The sequence below is a fragment of the Homalodisca vitripennis genome, chromosome 2, assembly GCF_021130785.1.
Source record: "Homalodisca vitripennis isolate AUS2020 chromosome 2, UT_GWSS_2.1, whole genome shotgun sequence".
NCBI classification, from domain to species: domain Eukaryota; kingdom Metazoa; phylum Arthropoda; class Insecta; order Hemiptera; family Cicadellidae; genus Homalodisca; species Homalodisca vitripennis.
In genome coordinates, this window is record NC_060208.1 from 146340537 (window position 1) to 146362901 (window position 22365).

Consider the following 22365-nt stretch of genomic DNA (forward strand, 5'->3'; position numbering starts at 1 on the left):
ATTTATACTGTTGCAGAATGGATCAAGACCCCTCAAGAAGAAGGGAGCTAACAAAGCAAAAAAAATGGATCCAGACGATGTCTGTTTTTTCTTCAGATGAAGAGGATTTGAATGGAATAGTGGATATTCAACCAGCTAGTGAATGTAAATTGGATACTGGACCAACTCTTGCTCTTAGGTTTCCATACCCTATGTTTGATGATGATACTGATGAAGAAGACACATATATTTACTCACACACTGTACTTCCATCTAGAGCTTTGGATTGGAAAAGAAAACATGACACCTCTTCAGATAAAGATGATGAAATTGGTCAAGAGAATCATTGCCACAAGCATAAAAAAAGAAAAGAACAATTGTTAGATAGTACTAGTAACAAAATAAGTAGTAAACGGATTGCGTCACAGGAAGAAGAAAAAATGCAGGGTCTTGTAAAAGATTCTTATAACAAGCACACTAATTTCACAGCAAAAAATACTTCAAGAAAAGAAAAGTCGAACTCTTCAAAACAAGATAGAAAAGTACTAAATTCAATTACAACAGAAAATGAAGGTACACAAAATAACAAATCAGGTAAGACATATCATCAGAAAAGTTCAACCCAAAAAGATCCAAAGAATTCTATAGAATTTCAAGAATCTACACCTAAAAAGAAAGTACTTGTTAAAAACCTGAAGTCAGATAAAAGACATTCTACAGGTAAAAGTAACAAAAACATGATGAAACGATCTGATTCTACTACTACTTGTCAGTCCAGCTCGATTAACATGCATTATGAAGACAATATCACAAATAAGAAAGACAAGCCATTAAATAAACCACCCAGCAGGTTCCTTGATTCAAGTTCATCGGGAAATTCTGATAATGAAAATGATCCTAAATCATCTAAATCAAAACCATATAAACTGCCACAATATAAACGCTTATGTGTTTTATCGACAAGTCCAAATAATAGTGATGCTGATGATCCTAAATATAACTTAGAAAAATCAAACCATAGTCATGATCTAATATACAAAACTACTGCAAAACATAAATCAAATTCGAAACAAATGAGGACCAAAAAGCAAAAAGGACGTACAAACGCTATTTTATCTTCTGAAAGCGAAGAAGAAAAACAATCTCCTCATTCAGTTCAGACTTTGGAGAGTGAAAATGAACATAAAAATAATTTTCAAGATTATGAGAAGTCTGTTAAAAATAACCAAAATTTAACAAAGACCTGTAACAAAAGTGGTCGACATCCATTTGAGAATCTGATCAAAGCTAATGAAAATACAAAATTGGATGACTCAAAACGAGTATTATCATGTAAACAGAAAGAGCCTAAAAAAACAATTTTACTTCCTCAGCCTCCCAATTTGAATCTAAACACCAATGCTTGGAAAAGCATAGCTAATATGCCATTAAAAACATCACAAACCAAATCATCAACCAATCATCAAAATAAAATACAAAATCTTAGAAAAATGTTTGCTACTTCCAATAAATCATCTGTTCAGATTTATAAAAAAATTCAAAATAATGTGAATAAAGGAGAAAAGTTGGAATCAAATCCGAAGGTAAAATCAAAACCGTTAACAATAAAGCAAGATGATATGTCCAGAGTTAATTCAAATACTGTTCAGTTGACAAGTGCAGTTCAAAAAAATGAAAATGTAGCTCACTGCTCAAGCCTAGAAACATTTAAAATAGAAATAAATAATTCCAGTGTAAACCCTAGACAAATCAGTAAAGATAAGCTAAATATTATTGAAGAACGTAACCAGAGCCTTATAAATTGTGTAGATAACACTGGAGAAAACAGCACACAGGCATCACTTACGTCTACTTTGTATTCTAATACTAATTCAATAGAGAATATAGATACTAGCAGAAATGTAAGCTATCCTCATAGTGACTATAACAAATCTGGAAACAACAAAGGAACCAAAGTTCCAACAGATTCAAGAATACATCGTAGTTACTCAAATCCTTCTACAGACAACAATGAAAGAGAGACTACAAATACGGCAGTGGTAGAGAATCACACACAAAGCAGTGTTGACGTAAACTCTACATGTACTGAATATATTTCTGAAGGTGAACAATTGTTGTATAAGAAAAAGGTAAGGCACTCTCATGTTGATAAGACAAATAACAACCAAGGCAGCCTAAAAAATGATAATAATTGTACCATAAAACGTACAAAACTGCCTTTATTAAAGAAATCTGATGAAAAAAATGTTGCTGAACCTAATAGTAAGGGGTTGAAAGATATTACAACAGAGGGAACCAAGTGTGATTTATTGAGCAATATTCTATCTCAAATGGACAGTAATCCTTACAAGATTCAGAAGCCCATCAAGAAGACAGCAGAAGCAACTGCAAGTATGCTTGGTTGGTTTCCCTCACCACAAAGTTCTTCAGTATTGGCTGGGCAACCACTAAATGTAAATAACCTTTCTTACACCAGAGAAGTCCCCCAAGTTAAATTACAAGAAGAAAATAAAAAGGCCCCATTACCACACCATGTTCATACTACCACATTTCGTCCTTGTAATCCTAGCTATAATCCATTGTCTTGTTCCCAGAGAGACATAAATAGTGTTGTTACACAGAATGGAGAATTGGGAAATATACCTTTACAACAGGCTAAATCTTCTCAAAAGGAAACTCACAGTATTGAAAGTTCGTTAAATGTTAATGGAAAGAATGACAAAATTATACCAGTTAGAGAAAAAAATTCTGCCAAACAACCAGAGAAAATCATATCGTTTTATTCAGCTGATCATGAAGAATACACAACCAGTAGTATAGACACAAGTAAACATGCTCAAGAATATAACAGCAACAATGTCTTGCAAGTAAAGAGTTCTTCAGAGAACAATAAATTTTACATAGAAACCCTAAATGAAACACGTGCACAAACCCAAACTAAGCTGCAAAACGAGATAGCTGAAGATACTCAATGTAAGCATGCATCTGTATATAGAATTGGAGTTGCAAAAGAACCTACAAAAAAAAGTCCACTAGCCAATATTACTGGTAAAAAAGATAATGGAGAAGTGAGATGTGAAACCCACAAAGAAAAACCCAAAGGTATTAGAATAAGATTTGGAGGTACTATATATAGATACGCAGGAAATATTCAGCCTCCTGTTGATATGTCCAACACATCTGTTACAGAAGTCAAAACTTCAGAAGAAAGTCACGATACACCAAGTATTAATACAAATGTTAGTCATATAGAACACGTTACTACATTTACTCCTGTTGAATGTAACAAAAATAGTGATTCTGTTGAAAATAACAATTTAAACTTTTCTACAACTGCTGAGGCTGTTTGCAAAACATCAAGTTCATCAGAAGATATCTCAAGTAGCGATGAAAGTGATGAAACATCTCGGTCTGGATCATCAGAAGAATCAAGTTCAGAAAGTACAAATTCTAGTTTTAAATCTAGTCCACCAAAAGATATATATAACTGTTCTCAGGTAACAAATTCGAGTGAGTCATTGAGCAAAACTTTGACTGAACATAATGCAGAGAAAGAAAAAGATATAAATGTAAAAACTGTAGCATCTCCTCATCACCTGGATTCTAGAGATGGAGATATTTCAAAGACAAGTTCAAAGGATTCAATTAAAGAGAATTGGGATATAAATAATGTTGCTACTGGCACTAATGATAACACAGATGTTATTATTTTAACAGGCTCAAGTGATTCTGAAAATATTGAAGCTGTCATTAACAACACAAGTAGTATTCATTATTGTAAGAAAGGACTTCCTATTTCAGACTCACGATCAAAATGTGAATCTCTGTGTACCAATAATTCAGGAAATGGTATTCTGAAGGAAATAAGGACAAGGAATTTTGAAGACTCTTCTGAGATTATCAAACCACCTAAAACATTGACAGAACCATTAACTGAGCATAATTTAGTCCATCAGGAAAGTGTTACAGATAGGAAGACTAAAACAAAATCTTTCCCGAGCCTTAAATGTGGAAATGAAGATGTTAAAAATTTAAGTTCTACAAATTCAAATGAGAAAGATTTAATTAAAAATGATGTTGATAATGATGTCATTGTTTTATCAGAATCAAGTGACTCTGAAAATGTAGAGGACTTAAATGATGAGACATGTATTCCTCTGAGTAAATCAGAAGTGCCTGTAATAGATGCAAAGTCAAAAAGTGATTCTATGGATGTTACTAATTTAGGACATTGTAATGTTGGGAGAATAAGAATAAGGAGTTTAGAAGAGTTAGGTGTCACTGTAAATAGCTCATTGCCAGAAAATGCATTATCTTTTGAACTAGCAACTGACATGCCAAGTGGTCAGCAATATTCAGATCCTCGAACTTCATCTTCAATATCGTCTTTGAAGGTTAATAATCAATGGAACAAGAGTAACACAACAAGCAGTAAGTTAGTAAAACCAAAACGCAAGTACGTGAGAAAAGTATCTCAGTCAGCCATTGCTGTGTCTAAAGCTCAACAAAGTTCAGATCCTCAAACTTCATCGTCAGTATCATCTTTAAATGTAACTGAGAGTAATAATAATAACCAATTAAATAATATGATTACAAAAAGTACATCTGTAAAGCCAAAACGCAAGTATGTTAAGAAAAAATCTCATTCACCTATAGGTGTTACAACAAATGTGCAGCAATGTTCAGATTCTTCAGTTTTACCTTCAAGTATTTCTGAAAGAAATCTGACTACAACAAATGCTAAGCCTGTAAAACTTAAAAAAAAGAAGGTGAAGGAAAATAGAGCAAAGCTTTCTAAATTGAAATATATACCTAGCCCCTCAATAATAGCTATTCAATCAAGACCTATTGAAATTTCTAATCCCACAACACCTATTATAGCAGTAGTAAAACCAGTCAACATAAATACAATAGCTATGTCACAATTTATTAATTTGCAAAATAATCAAATTATGCCCATTAGTATAATGGATAAAAGTGTAAAATCAAATCCAAATGTAATACATACTGAATCACAATTAACTTTAATAGATAAAAGACCAACTGAAATGGTTCAAGCAACCTCATCTGATATATTATGTAATAACCTAGAAGAAAATAGCCAAAATATCCAGAAATCTTCTGAGCAACCTAACAATCCAGAAGCAGTTAAAACTGTTTTTTTTAAGTTATGTGATGAGCTATTTACCGATGTTGTTCTCCTCAAAATACCTAAATTGGTAGATGATCTGCACCTTTTAATAGCATCTGAAATTATGAAAGAGGAGCGTCTAAAGAAAATTGATCAGTTAACATCTCCTGAAACGATAATTGAAGAAAAACGTAGGGCTGAAAAAGATTTTGCTGTCGTTCTGAAAATTCGAGGCCAGAGTTTTGTACCTTTATTTGCTACAATTGTGAGCAGAATTAGAAAAGATGATATGACTTCACTACTTACTGCTGTTTACTGCAGAATAGTACAGCATTTGGAACGTATTGACTCTGTTAATGCCAACTATAGGTACAAGTTAAGAAATATGATCAGACAAATGGTATTAAAACAAAGTACTGAGATGAATGGAGAAAGTTGTGATGTTTTCTCTATGGATGATATAAGTTTTATCACAACTTTTGAGTTTATTAACAATTTATTAAAACAGTACGATGAACACAAAAACATTTTAATTCATAATTCTACAGTGGCCAATCTAGAGAACATACAGAGTGAACATTCTAGGAACTTGGAACACAGTGATTCAGAGAGGGGTGGAAACCAAATTAATGGCCAACCAAATATTGGGACTTTTCAAACACCAACACAAATGCAGAAGCCAAAAAATGGATCTGACCCTCCTATTGGCAACTTGGACCAGTTATTTCTCAAACATTTCATGAAGAATAAAACAGGTGATAAATAAAACTACATGTTTGTACGAAACAGAATGAATCCACTCTTTTGAATCTAAAGTAGTTTGCTAAATTGTTGATAAGTGTAATGAATGCCATTATTTAGTAAGAGAGACATGACATAAAGGTTCAGTGTGATATCCAGCATCAAATCGAAGGATCTTGATTAAGGGTAAGTGAAATTTTATTAAAAATTGCATGCTTTAATTAAGAAACCTTTGATGTTAATCAATGAAAAATAATAATTTGATTCACTTACTCTTTCTAGAAAACGAAAGTAGAAATACCAAATTTTTAAGTGTGTGTATAATTTTTAAGATAACAAAATAAATATAATCACTATACTTTAATCAAAAACATCTGTAAAGATCCTAAAAGTTTGATTTAAGAATTCTTTCTAGGAAATAACTTTATCTAAGTTTGAAATGTTATAACATTCTTTTTAATTAAATAAATAAAATAATGTTGAACAACAAAGTTTTTTGTTAACAGTATGTACCCTAAACCTTCTCTACATAGTGACCACCATTGCCAAAGTATTTATTACATGGAACAAGATTTTGAAAATAAAAATTTATAAAATCTGCCAATAAAGTGTCCATTGATTGACTATATTTGTAACAAGGTTTCTGTTCTCATAGCACTACACAATAACTATTTCGTGGAATGAAGTGGTCTGAAGGTGCCAGCTCTGGGCTATAGTCTGGATATTCAGTTCCAAGCTGGAAGTAGCAATATTGACATTTTAACAAGCATTTCCAAGAAGCAAAACAGTTTCTTAACGCATACACTTATTTGTTAATTTTCATCAAATTGTTACAACCAACTTTCTAACTTTTCCAAGGTTTTTTAAAATAGCATAATATATTTCATAGATTTAAAGATAATTTTGTCATACACTCATAAACTGCAGTTAATCAGAAGTTGATAGACTTACACATTTCGACATGTAAATTGTTGTTTATTATATCACTGACATAAGAGGAAACCTGTATGTATGTTTCAAATACGCTTCATACTACACAAAATAATAGTTCTCTTCTAATACTTCTAAATAAATTTGGGAACCCCAAGTTGACTAGAGCCATTGTTAAGCCCTTAGCAAAAAATTAATGTTCAGTAAATCATGGTGTTTTAGATTAACTATGATCTATCTTGATGATGGTAGGGAAATTGTTATGGTTCATGTCAATGTGAGATGTCAATCTGGAATATTGTATCCAGTGGGACAAATAGGAAGATGACTGAGATTGTTTTCTCAAAATTACAATTACTGATTGCAATTGTATTGTAAATTTCTGTTTTTGTCAGAATTCTGATAATGCCACATTAGTCCAGTCAATATAGGTTATTACCCTGAACTGCGAAGTAAAAAGTTGATTTTGACTTTTTACAGATGTTTATTATAGTATATTTAATCATAAGTTAAAACTCCCGGGGTCTCCCCCACATTCTTCTTTTTGTAGCGAAATAAATAAGTAAAGAGAGTAGCAATTTAGATCGAGGACTTCATAAAGTTATCTATGATCTGAAAATCATAAAAGTTCTGTATAGTGAAAAGTTTGTTTTATTGTATTTAGCATGATATTTAATAATAAAAGTTATTTTTGTTTTATAACTCTTATGTTGTATAAAGAACTAAAATTTTGTTATCGTGAAGGAACGTATACAAAACCATATTAAACAAGCTTAAATTTTTTTTACCACTGTTTGTCCCGTAACAGACATAATATATTTCCTTGTTCTGTTCAACTACTGGAAGACTACTAGTATGTTTTAATTTCTTAAATTAGGTATATATATATATATATATATTAATAATTGGCTTTATCTTATACACAAGCTTTTTATTTAGTACATTGAAATATCTTCAGATATTTCATTTTGTAGTTCATCAAAGTTTCTTTTAAATTAGAAGGAAGAAATCAGCAAAAAAGTTGTGAATGGAATAATACAAATCATTTTCTCGTATTCCACATGAAAAGTACTATTACATTAAAAGTTTTACATTTAATTTGTTATCAATTCATCTTCATCCATATTAATGTTTTCTGTATTGTCACAATGTCTGCTTCGACAATGCGCACACATTGTTGTACATTATAATTGATCGTTAACAGTCGCAGGATTGAGCATATTCTCCTTTGCAATCACACCTTATGAGAGTCTTTTCTTTCCTGTGCTGGGAACAGAGTTATTGGTTGCGGTTTCAGAAACTCTCCCGTCTTCACATTAAAGTGGATCCATACTTTGTCTTAGTCATTGTCATAATTGGTGGTAATCCTTTAAAGAATGTTGAGTTACTGCATTTAACGGAGGTGGTAATCTTCTTCTATTGGGCGGCCTATTGCCATGCACTTAAGTCTCAAGGGCCTTTTGCGCATCCCGGAAGCACACCATGAGGCCGACCAGTCTCAGGGCCTAGTATCAAGGGCTGCACCATTTTCCCTGCCGGCGTGACCCCCTGGTCACGTAACCGCATACGTCACGAACCTGACGTCTGCCGCGTCTACCCGCTTGCCACTATGGGAGCGTTATGGTTTACACGCTATTACACATCATTAGAATAATATAATTAAGGACATCCTTATATATTCTTAAACTGTGTGATCTTCTGAAACTAGCAGTATAAATATATTTCAATTTGTATCGATTTGAAAATTGTACAACCACAAAAAGGCGTGTTTGAACTCCGAAATGCAATACATTGAAAGTTTATAAGCGTTATTTTTTGGTTAAAAACAAACTTTTAGCGGCAAAGTTGTAGTAAATTAGTTTATCTATAAGTTTCGTTGGAAGAATTGGAATAAAATATTATTAATATTCCCTTAGGCTTTTCTATACAAATGAATAATAGAATAATTTTAGAAAGAAATAATATCCGTCGAATCTACTTTTTTTCAATTTGCACACATCTTATTGATTAATAACTATTTAAATAATTTTATGGATATGTTTGAAAATATTTTGTGACTTAACTTAGGCAATGTAAATGTCTAGTAGAACCAATGACGAAAAGATTGCAAGTCCAAATAAAATTAGTTCGTTCATTTTACAGCATTATTTGTTTACTGTTTTGTTTAGGACGTCAATACCTAAAACTACAATTATGCATGTTAATAGATTGATACCACTTAATAGGTACAGCACTCATTTATCTAGTTCAACACTGTTCTTCAGTCTTTTTTTGATTGAATCCACTTCTTAGCTTTTTTAAGCTGTTTCCTCTTGCATTCTAAGTTACTATTAACGTTCCTTAATCTAATAAAAGTTCTCACTCTGGCATACACGTGTATGGCTTGCTTGCAAACATTAGTTTTGTCCTCAGGGTTTTGACAGTTTTTGCATGCCTTCTTAAGGTTTTAGAATGCATTTTCCTTTTTTCGCAATGGATTTATACAATATATCATGCTCTCTTCTCAGATTAGTTATTTTTTGTTGTAAAACATCAATGGAAGATTTCAGATTGTTGTTTTCTTCTAACAGATTCTCGCATTTTTCGCAAACAGAACTCGGTTGTACGAGGTTACTTTCGTCTAATCAGTCTGTATTTAGCGGCTCAATTCGAGGTTTTTTTGGACTTAAACTGTCTAATCGTTCAATTGCGTTTTTACGAACACGTCGTTTTTCTATCCGTTCATTGCGTACATCGTCATCGTCATTACTGATAGTGGGAAGTTTTATTGACGGAACAGCAAAGGGCTTTAATAACAATTTCTGAGGCAGCCCTAATAAGCGATTTTTCATGTCACCAATGTAGTCAGATGGTGCAAAATGATCACTACACACATAGGTATACTTACAATTTACCGCGTCTCCTCTTTTACACTTTGATAACCAAATTTTACTAGTCTCACTGTCTTTTGGAAACTTATGGTACACTACTCGCTGTTCACTTCCTTTAGTCTTTTTAGAGTTATTTGGATAAGTAGCCACAGCACAACAACTCATTTTGACACTCCATAAATAGACTAAATCCACATCAAATCACTGAGGATCAACCTCAATTAAATCACTTCGGCATGTGCAGCAGCGTGTAAACGACAGTGCGCCAATGTAACACATGTTCAACGCCAACACGGCCAGTCCCTGCAAGTTGCAACGCGGTGCAGGCGTGGTGGCGGTATCTGGCCTGATCAGGCCAGCGACGTCATGGCACCCCCCTCCCACCACTCCGCCTGCCGTGGCGGCACCGCGCTGAGATCAAAGAAATGGCTCAGCCCTTGTTACTAGGCCCTGGACCAGTCTACAATTCTATAAACCGCCGAAAACAACCGATCAGGCCCTCCTGAGGAAATTCGCCACCTTTGTCCAAACTACCAAATATCGTGTACCACTTTTGCTCTTACAGGGCAGTTAACCATGTTCCGGATGTAGCCTCCACCTTCTCTCATGCTCAGTGTGAACCCATTCCGAGACAGCCATAAAGGATTGACCCCTAGAAATGCCACAAAACGGCTGAGTTCCCATCATATTGGAGGCTGAGCTCAAGCTAGCCAGGACATCAGCTCTCTTGTTCCCAGGGATCCCTTCATGACCAGGAACCCAACAAACAGTAACATTGTTGATTCTGGCAAGGGAAGAAACGAGTTGATAGCAATCCCAGACAAGTTTGGAGTTTAATACACAAGAGTCTAACACCTTCAATGCTGCCTGGCTATCTGTGAAAATACTAATCGTCAGAGCATTTCCCTGAATCAGGATGCTAATTCTGTAGTGGCCCCTGTTGCAGCCTGAGCCCGACCAAAGTCCCACCTGCTAAAGACAGTAGACACGCCTCCTGCCCATAGCCCAAATGACAATGTTCAGGGGGGCGAGGTTGAGGCAACAGTCTAGAGCTGCGCCTGGCACACTTTGAAAAGCCCCACCGATAGCAAGGCAAGTCACCCTTTGGATGCTAGCCAAACCTGCTATTGCCATCTTGATCTCAATCAGCTGAGTGGTTGATCATTGTCATAAAGGATATAGTCCGGAAAGTGTGTTTCCATCATGGCTTTTAGAACTCCCTCTGGTTCAGTAATATGTATACCTTGATCGTCCTTGAGACCACCAAGCAGCTGTTGCAAAGATAATGCAGAGCAGACATGGTTAAAGACAGGTCAGCGATAATCAAATTAACCTAGCAGCATCAAACCTATACAGACGTAACAAAATTAAACCATGCATGCATGTATTATCTGAACAACACTTCAATAATACCAACTTAAATATAAATAAAACAAAATTACATATAATAAATGACTATTATGATGATTATATGAAATGATTATTAAAACATGAGAAGTTCCTATAAAAACTTTCCCTGGGTGACACATATTGAGCAATACATTCTTCGTTCTTATATACTAGATTATGCCAGCTTTTATTCTATAAAAAAATTAGATAAACTTTTTAAGACTGCTTTATTAAATATAGATTGTTTCCACTAAATTATAAATCTTCTATCCCCTCTTCTTGATTTACCTCAGTCAGTCACTGAATCTCAAAGTGGGATTCTGCGCTCTTGTGAATGAAATTTTAAGAATAACGTTGTAGGCCTACTAAATTACTGTTAACCTAATCACTATTTTCCCCTACGATTTTTAATGATTTTTTTACTACCAATAAAGGTGTGTAGCCATAATCATGTCTATATAAAGTCTATAATCACTGACTTCTTATAAATCATTCTAAATAAAAGAGTAAACAAATAATAAAGTAGAATTAGATCACTCAATCTAGTGATATCCTAGATATTCACATTGAAATAGTATTAGTGAATTAATTTTATACTAGTTAAAGTGTTTTGTACAATAAAAATAAAGTCCATTAATACCTGTTATGAATTTATTTTAGATTCACTAGATGCTGTCTGAAGACAAAATAAAAACAATGGACCAATTATGAATATAAAATAATGTAATATCTTACAACTTTGCCGAAGAACAACTCTCGTCTGTATGTGCAAAATAAGTGTGAGCCGTCAATGGTAATATACACATTCATATATGTACTGTATAGGCCATAGTGTAAATAATATTGTATATTACTTTAAATATATTCCACAATGGAATTTTGTATGTACTTCATGTTTTGTATTTTTTTATTCTTTGTACTTTCCAAAGAATGCTAACTCGAGATTAGTTTGTAAATAAAATTATAGTTATTATAGAGCTATGTGATAAAAATGTTTTTGTTTGTGAGATGATAGTATATTTAAATAATAAATTGCATATTATCTGATGACCAGTGTAAAAAATACAAATTATATTTTAAATTCAGTTTTAGTTATGCAAATAACTGCTATTTTTATAAATAAATGCAAAAATGTAAAAATATGATTATTGTTAAATATTTGTTAGATATTACATAGTAAACCTTTCTCAGATGGGCAAAAATCTTTTAATTTGAAAAAAATGTTACTTTTCTTGTAAAAATATCAAACTACCTAATCTATTTTTTTATGAATTACTAATTGTACCGATTTACTTCATTTTTTACATAACATATCTACGATTAAGTATTTTTAAGGTGATGTATATTTCTTTGTGATATTTTATGTTTATGCTCTACTAAAAAATAATATAAATAAACAAAGCATTGTTATTTTTTATTAAATAAATTTAAAGAATATCCTGGAGCTCGTATTGCTTTGTAAAAAGTGTTCTTTGGGTCAGGACAAACATATTTTATAATATATTATTGGTTTTTTGGTCTATTATTTTGTTTATGTGTATGATTCAGTATTGTAATTTGGATGAATATTTCTCTTATCAGATTCATAACTCATGTAGTTAATTTTTAACAACTAACTAAAAATTAAGTAGTACTTTTTACTTACATTTTACTGGTTTCAAAATAATTTTTATTTCATAATGTAGATAAGATTTTACAAAATAATATTTTATATGCACTATATTTGTTCAATGAGACTAAACAAAAGTTATTTTAGATTCAATAATAATTCAATACCTGTGCAATCACCCTACACCCCGTCAGCTGCACCCAGGCCAGGTCAAAATTTTAAAACTTTTTTTGTATAAATAACTTTTGGACATCATCATCAATAAGCTCTAAAAAAACAATAAAACCAGAACACTTCATAGAGCATGATACTACTTCAGTTCTGACTCTGTTCAGATTTCCTTACTTCTCCTGTTAATTTGACATTTATAAAATATTGTATAACAGTCATTAAAACAATATTTGTAACATGTATAGCCCACAGTATTAACATTATATAGAAGAAGAAAATAGTAGCAACTATGCTATGATTGCCTAAGCAACCATCAGGGTTGTCATGAGTCCAAACTGAGAAAACATAAAGGTTTTACATTTCATCTAGAACAAGTTAAAAAAAAGTTTCAGATATCTGCCGTTAGATTCCAGCAAGTACTAGAGTGAGAAACAGAGCTCTACATTTTTATATCATTGACTCTCAGTTTAGTTGAGCAACATGTGACTTGCTCGGGCAATCGGCCAAAGTGAACGTGTTTTTGACTAAAACACTGATTTCTGAAAGGCTGATTGATGGCAACTTTTCTTATATTATCAACTTCTTCTTAGATTTAGGCCTTGATTGCCTCACTCACTGTTGTCTACTTGAAAAATTGCCAGTTTTAGGAATAACAGAAAGTTATGCAAATCAGTTAAAGATTGTAGAGTGGTGGTATACTACCAATAATACTATACAAAGACCCAATAATGGCTATATTATACATATAGTGTATTCCACAGTTGTCAGTCCAGGTTTTTGTATTACTGATCTATCTAATCACTTACATGTATCATATAAGACGTCAGTATGCTTATAATATTACCATTACAATTGTAGAAAAATTGATGAGTAATTGACAGTTAATACAGAATAAACATTTATTATGGTCAAAGAGTATTGTGTTCCATACAATCTGTCCTAAAGGTAAAGAGCATTGTCCAAAGGATTTTCCACTAAATTAGAGAATGGATATGTCAGAATATCTATCTTAATTGTAATTCTACTATTAAGTGCCATGATATATTTTAGTAGATTCCAGACTAACATAAAAGCTACATGATGATCTGTTACATAATTAAGCAATCAAGCTGCCTACTTTGCCTGCCTTCAATGTTATTTAGGGGATGCCACAATGTGCTGGATCTACTACAAAGCTTCCAAAAGGTCACTTTGCAAAATAAGCTGTTAGATACCTTTCAGGTCTTAGATTCTGAGAAAGTTGTCAAGCAGATTTTGCTGCCCCCTAATGTGGTAGCAAGTAATATTTCAAAAATAATTCATGCAGTTTTTACAATTAAATAATTCACCAAATATTCAACATTACAATACAAGTTAAGAATTAAATGTTGCCTTACTTCCGTACCAACTTAGTATGTTCAAGTAATAACCACATATGCTGGAGAAAGATTGTAGCTGGTAGAACTTAATACATTTAAACAAGAATAATACTCACTAGGTACTTGCTGGAGAGATCTTTCTATTCACTGGAAGAAAACTTGAATGGAGCACTGAAGAGTAATCTCACTTGATTTACTAAAAACTGTAAAAATTGTTATTTTTCAAGATATAAAAACATGCAGTTATGACGCTGATACTGATCTCTGTGGTTATGTAAATACAGAAATGTTGTTAAATATGTATTATCTTTCATTGTTTAATAAACAAATTTATCTGATAATTGAACTTAAATGAAACTGTATAGGAGCATTAATTTCAGTTATATGTAGATCAATTTTGGAAAATTAAGCACTGATATTTTTTTTATTCATATATATTACTTCACTAATTATTTTTGGTTTATTCCGGTTTTCATGACATTTTAAACCAAAATTTTAAATGGCATCCTGTTGAAAACCAGTAAAAATATTTTGTTTTTAGTACTGAGTTACAAGTAAATAAGAAAAGTACATGTACCAAGTTACAATGCTGTTGTTACATAAATCTTTTGAGATAACAACTTATGTGATGAGAAAATAAAAGTTACTGGAAACCTATGTTTATATTATGAAATATATTTGAATATAACCAAAACATTATTTTTCATGGTTTCAGAGAGTTTTTAAAACTCTCTTTATATTAATAATTTATTCATTTGAAAAATAATTACGTGATTTTGGAAATCTAGAGAAGTATTTACTTAAGTGGGAGTAGTTGATCTAAATTTAGGTTATTGTTTTAATTTACTCTGAGTAGTATTATGATGGTGCTTACATTGACTATTTAAAATTATGAAGAGAACTATTGAATACATACTATGCATTATTTTGCAATTGTTTAGCTTTTTTACCACCTGAGGATGAAACAGTAGTTCCGAAACATGTAGTGGACATCTACAACATTTAGGAACTATTTGACAAGTTATAGTACCATATTTTATTTAATTATATAGTTCTGGGGCTATAGACTAAGGATTTTAAATATTTTGTATTTTAATGTAGTATTTTTTTGAAATATTTTTCTAAATAAGGGACTAAATTCGGGCTGTGTGTTCAAAAATTTTGAACATTTAAATAAATGTTTTAACATTACAGTTTGTTTTTAAAAATTAAAATTGCAGTGCATCAGGAGTGTTTTAAATAAATAAGAATCATAATGAAAGATTATCAAAGTTAAACCATTCTCAGTTATTACAAATACTGTTGTGTCAGTATTAATGACAAGTCTGGGAACTAAACTTCAATTTCAAGTGACAAACACATGGAGCACAGTTCAGTTTGTTTTAATATTGAAGTTTAATGTAATTATGAGGGTCATTCAATAAGTCCTTAGAAAATCAGATATCACGCCGTAGGATTGAAAAAATGTTTGTAAGCAGCATTATTAACTAGACAGCTGTCAAAATTTCAACTCAATCCATAACGTAGTTTTATTGCTATTAACGATCGAAGTGAACAACTTTTGTTTATTTATAATAATGGAGTAAAGTGAGTTTTGAGCAGTGTTAAAATTTGAAAGGTTTAACGTGCTGAAAGAAATAAAATCTGAGTTGTATGCAGTTCATGGCACATCTGCTCCTGTGTTTGCAACAGTTTACAATTGAGTAAAAAAGTTTAAACATGGCCGTTCATCTATAAATGATGAACATAATTGAAAATATCTGGGAAATGATTTTGAATTATCGACAAATTAAAGTGTGTGAAATAGTTAAGGCTACAGTGATAAAGGTGTAGTCACTTCAATTTTTGGGGAAAATTTCCATGAGATGGGTGCAGCTTTGGTAACTCAGGACAATAAGAAAAATCATGAGGTCGACTCTGAGCCTGTTTTAGCGATCCTATGTCACAATCCTACAGAGTTTTTTTATCAATACATCACTGTTGATGAAACATGGATTTACTACTACAATCCAGAGACAAAAGGACAGTCACAACAGTGGATTTTTGAGAGTGAACGGACACTGAAGAAAGCTAAGACAGTGAAATCAGCTGGCAAGATGGCTAGTCTTTTGAGATGCAAAGGGTATAATTTTCATCAACTACTTGGAAAAAGGCTTGGAAAATTCCCACATTTGAAGAATCAAAATCATCTTTCACCAGAACAATGCTCTTGTGCATACATGTAAGGTTTCATCAGTAAAAATGGCTGAATTGAAGTTTGAAACGTTGCAATATCCACCATATTTGGTCCCCGGTGACTCTGCTGTTTCCGAATTTGAAAGAAAATGGCTTGGCGGACGACGCTTAACTTCAAACAAGGAAGTTACTGAATAACGAATACTTATTTTAAAGAACTTCCTAAATCGTATTTTTGGATAATTTAAAAAATTTGAAAAAAGATTGAAAATATTTATAGAGCTGATGGAGATTATGTTGAGAAATAAACAAAATTTGCAGAAAAAACTAGTTTTCTATCTTTTCCTAAGAATTTATTGCATGACCCTCGTATCTTGTACTGCACAATGCAATAAAGTAAGTAAAGTAGGGCTTTCGTGATTATATATTTATACATAAAATCTGTTTAACTGAGGGATGGAATCTCTTTATAAACTTTTGGTGCAAAAATTGTATATATAGATGGGTAAACAGTATTAGAACATCACTTTTAGTGTATTTCATCTAAAGAAAAACATGGTAAAAATATTAATATTTCAATAGGATGAAAGAGGAAACTTACATTCATATAGCCTTGTGCTACGGCCCTGCTTTTCGTTCAAAGTGTATAAATAAATATTTTTTAATCTTTATCAAACCTGTGTTATTCCTATTACTAAAATATTGTGGAAAATATTTTTGTTTTCCTTGCAATTAGTATAGTTTTCATAAAGTTGAAGAGCCAACTTTAGTGAAACGGCCATGAGTTTTACCTCGTAAAAACAGTGTTAAACAATAAATAATAACTTCACACTCTTATTTTTAGTCATGGAAGTATGGGAATGTCTAATTTTAAAGACAGCATGTATCAAAATGCTTTTTAATTTTTTTTTGTAAAGTTTGTACTTTTTGAACATTTAAATGATGAAGTAAAACAAAACTTTTAAGATATATTCCTGAATAACCATCTGAAGAATAACTGAAAAACGTTTTGATGCGTGTTAACCATATCTTGAAAATGAGACATCCTCCATAAATTGAAGACTAAAAATAAGGTTATGAAATTGATTTGAGTGGCTTAAAAATTGTTCTTATATGGCTAAAATTAAAATGACCACAAGTATAGCCTTAATGGCTATAAAAAAGTCTTGGGTTTCATAAACAAGTTGAACCTGTTGTAATGTATGGTATCATTGTTTTTTTTTTTTTTTTTTTTTTAATAATTGATATTATTGAATGTAAATTACTATAATTTTGTCTATCATATTGTATTTCAAAATTAAAATCTAATCTCTGTTTATATTAAGTGAACTAATTCCACTTTTCACATCATTTCATTTTTTGCCATGGATAAATTAATTAAAAATCATAAAGAATCATAAGTACTTTACAGGATACATTTATGTGATTTTTTTAGCTTTATATATTTTTAATGTCCTATGTAGACATAATTAACATTTTAATATATATCAAGTTGCTATTGCTGTGCTCCACTATTTGATGAAATGTTAATAATTTCAATTTATAATTTAAGGTTATAGATTGTGAATTCAGTGTTTTTTTTAGTTGTTTAATAAGTTCACTGTTGAATAAAATATCATGTGTGTACCTGTATATGTTATAATGTAATGCATCAAGTATTTGTTTTTTCTGTGTTTTTTATATGTGTAACCTGTTTCTTCAATTCACTTAAGGAGTAAAAACCATGCACAATGACAAATGTGACAATATTGGCCAAAAATAAAATGGTTTAATTGTCTAATGTGATTTATTTGTATTTAACCAAAACATACAATTCTTCAGCTCTCATGTAACTAAATGAAGCTGTTCTGCAAATGTTCTGCTCAAGGCCAAGGTTGATGAGCTGCATTAAACAAGATTGTGTTTTCAGCCTGTAAGCTTGTACTTGAATAATTTATTTGGTTTTTATTAACTAAAACTGTTATCTGTATTTGTGGTTTTGCATTCTACTTTTTAAGGCACTTCCATATGAAAATTTACCAAAATCACATCAATTGGCAATAACAGAAAATAAGAAATGTATTGTTAAAAGGAATGAAAAAAACACAAAAATGGAAAAATGTTTATAGCAGGACTCTTACATACCCCTACACCCTGCCACTCCACAAGGGCATTCTGATGTTTAAAAACATATAAAGAGTTTTTGTGTTTGACTTACCGAACATTAGGCGTGATCAAAGTAATACCCTCCAGCGTAAATGCACTTTTGAAGTAGGATTTTTAACTTGTTGAAAACATCCAGCCACTCAATTTTTGGAATGGAATCGCACATATGAATCTCATCATCAATTTCAGCTTCTGAAGAAAAGCGATGATCATGTAAATGTTTCTGGCATTGAAGAATAATCAGAAGTCGCACATATCTTTTGCATCAGTGTGAGAAAAGGCATTGTTGTGGTGCGAGATTAAGCCCTTAATGTTCAAGTCATGAAGAACTCCTGGCAAGCAGTATTCAGTATACCAACTTGCTGGTGACTCTCTCCCAGAGTTGGAATTTCATAAAATGGTATTTATGTCTCATAACAAGTGATAATTTTAGGGAAGCTTCAATTATAAATATTGCAAGGTCTTTTTTCTTGAATCATAGCACGCATTTGGTCAACATTTCCTTGAGTGACAGCATAATGAGGCCTTTTTGAACGTTTGCTGTCTTCAAGCGAACATAGTCCTTTCGAAATTCTAAATAACACCTAAACATTGTAGTACAGTATGGTGCTTCAGAATGTAAGGCAATTTTGAGACATAATACCAACTCTAGAGACAATTTGATATTAAAAATATAGAAAATCAGACCCCAAAAATGCTTTCTCAATAAGACCATGATGTCACAAAATTTATCTTTCTGAATAGATGACAATAGTACGCTGATGAACCCGAATTGTTACTGATTGGCACTTGGACAGTCAGATAAGAATAATAAAATTATTGGAGTATGTAAGTTACTGTCTACCAGCATCTGAAAACTTTCAGGGTGTCCTTTGTATTAAATTAATTGATATTTTGTAAATTTAAAATTTCTCATTTGTATGGTTGTTATTTATTAGTACGATCAGGAGTATTCTTCAATCAACTGAGTTGTTTGATTAGGTATTTTAGGATTATTAAATCAGAGTAGTACCTGTGATCATGTAATGTTTAATGGAAGATAATACTACATCCAATGCTGAAAATTGGCACAACTTGAAATGTTTTAGCTACATGCTATCGAAGAAATACATTTTGTGTTGAGTAAACCCTAATAATAATAAAAACATGTATACTATCCAAATTAAACAAATCAAAATAAGGACATTATAACGACTTGGATTGTAGATACTTATATTCCAGAATATTAAGATTTAAATTATGAATGAGACATTCAAGACGATATAAAATATTTTTTGATTACTAAGCTCCGAGTGAATATTCAGGTACAATTTATTACTAAATTTTTTACTATTAAATATTATATTTCGCCCCTATCCCAACCTCTCACAATCCAATCAAAATCAAATCCCAATACCCATCTCAAAACTTCCATTCAATTCAAGTCTCAATAAAAAACAAACCAATGTAGCTTTAAAAACGCTACAGACATATAATGGAATTATTTTTCTTCTCAAATTTAAAGAAAAAGATTTAATCTTTGCTTACAGTTACGCTAAAGACTGCCGCACTGTACTGATTATTACCACACAGTATTCTACCACACAACCTTCATATGGATGTGAGATCTATTGTTTTATATAGTGAAGTATTAAAGAATACTGTCTTTAGGAAAGGTATCTCAGAAAGTTATAACAAAAAATATGTATAACAAAAAAAAACTTAACTAAACAAACACTAATGGATGTTTAGTTTACACTCCCAAACTTTTAGATGGTATGTTTGTTTAGGAACTAAGATCTTAATGTTTCATAAATAATAGTCAGGCCAAGTATTTCACAAAATTTATTCATAAAACTATGTACAAACTTTAGATTGACAACAGTCGTTTTCTGTAATGAAAAAAAGTTGTCAATATTGTAAAGTATATGCATCTGAACATCGGATATGACTATGTTTTGCATTGGCAAACAATCTGGAAGTTATAACAAATAAGTCAACACGACTGACAAAAGAGTACACATACATGCAGTTTAAAAATTTACCAAAATCCTAACATTACTTAAGCATAATGAGAATCACAAGCCTACAAGCAGATGTTTCTAAAGATTTTTAAAATTATTTTCATAATACTTCTTGTATTACACTAAGAGTGTTTACACCTACACTATGTACGGTTTTATCATAACATACTAAAGAAACATACTTCAATATACATATTAACAATTTAAATAGAACAATTCCTTACATACATAAATTAAGAGGAAATATAAAATGTACAAAAAATTACATACATGGTTATTATTAGAATCAATATTTCAAATACATGTAGTAGTTAACGTTCGATCTTTACATGGAGACATTAAATGCTGGTTGTATAGTACATGTTGGACGTGGAATGGGAAGTTCGGTTGGTGACACTGGTGGCCACAGCTGACTAAAGCTTGTTGTGGCATGACTGGCAGCAGGAACTGCGGTAGTATTTGTATTTGCACAGGCGTGCCTGCACTACCAGATGACAGTTGTGGAATTTATCCGAACACCCAGGATCATCTGGAAGCCAATATACTAAGTCACATAGGTATTGCATTTTAAACATACTTTAGGAATTAAAGCTAGTTGAATAGAAATGCTTAGTCATGAAGAAGAAATAAAATATCACCTAAAATTAAAAGAGAGGTCAAACGGCGTTTGGTGCAGCGGGCTTATTACAGTGTCAGGGACTTTGTTGAGTGCTCTGATCAGACAAGTTTAATCTCAGATGAAAGTCCACCTGTATAAGCTTTAGTTTAACAAACACTTTAGTGCTAATTTAATTAGTCTGACTTAATGTTTTTATATTAATTGTTATGAGGTTCATACTGGAACATACTGCTCAGTCACATGAGGGTATGTTCTTACACTGTGAAAGAGTAAGTCATCCTCTCAAGCTAAAGAGTAACTTCTCTAGTCTGAGTAAGTCAGTCAAAATTCTTCAAGTCAATATGCAAAGCATTAGACATAAGCTTCTTGAATTAGAGCATTTATGTGAAATTAAAAAAGTTGATGTGATTTGTGTTTCTGAACACTGATTAGTCACGGATAAGTTGACATATATGTGCATAATGGATATTTTTTTCTACAGGAAAGTAAAGAAAAATGGTGGATCAGGTATTTTTATCAAAAAAAGTATTAAATTTTAGTTAATTGATTAAGAGGAGTTTAGTTCAGAGTTGAATTTTGAAGTATGTTGTATTAAGTTAGTTGAACTGAATATTATAGTTGGCAAGTTTTCTTAGATCTCCTCAGGGCAACATTAACCTGTCTTTCATTGAAAATGAAAACTGTTCTCAGAGGGTGAGCCCTTGTTGCTGTTTGTGGCAATTTCAACATTGAAATGTCAATAATGGAGTCTCATAATTCAATATATTTTTCAAATTCACTAAGATCACCTAACCTAATGTGTACTATTAGGTACTATAAGGTCCCAACTCATGCTAATTCTTGTGTAGACAATATTCTTGTAAACTGTTCTGATAATCTATATGAAACAAATAAATTGAAGGCCATTTTTCAGACCTCCAATCCAATATTATCAATATACTTACACATGTAAGTAAGCATAGTAGTTCCAACAGTAGTAGTAAAATTGTTTTCATAAAACAAACAAAATAAAGTTAGAAAATGTATTGGGATTTGGCAAGGTTGAAAAATATCTTTGGGGTAAAATAAGTGTTCAAGAACTATTTGATACTTTTTTAAAGAAATATATTAATCTATGGTGTTTTTACTCACCTTTAATTAACAAATTTTAAGAACCCAAAATGTCACAAAAGTAAGAATATACAATGATATAATAATAACTTAGTTAATGAAAGAAAAGTAATGTTGAATGTTTTTAATGTACCG

At 31.7% G+C, this 22365-nt stretch overlaps 1 protein-coding gene across 1 annotated transcript in view; it reads left to right on the forward strand.

The window, feature by feature from the left end:
• LOC124354854 overlaps positions 1 to 18130 on the forward strand; it is a 40098-nt gene extending 21968 nt beyond the window's left edge. Inside the window, exons 2-3 of the mRNA XM_046805613.1 lie at positions 17 to 6037; positions 11701 to 18130. Coding sequence (XP_046661569.1) covers positions 18 to 5876 — 5859 coding nt within the window. The 5' untranslated portion in view covers position 17 and the 3' untranslated portion in view covers positions 5877 to 6037; positions 11701 to 18130. The remainder of the gene's footprint in view (positions 1 to 16; positions 6038 to 11700) is intronic.
• The last annotated feature ends 4235 nt before the right edge of the window (positions 18131 to 22365 follow it).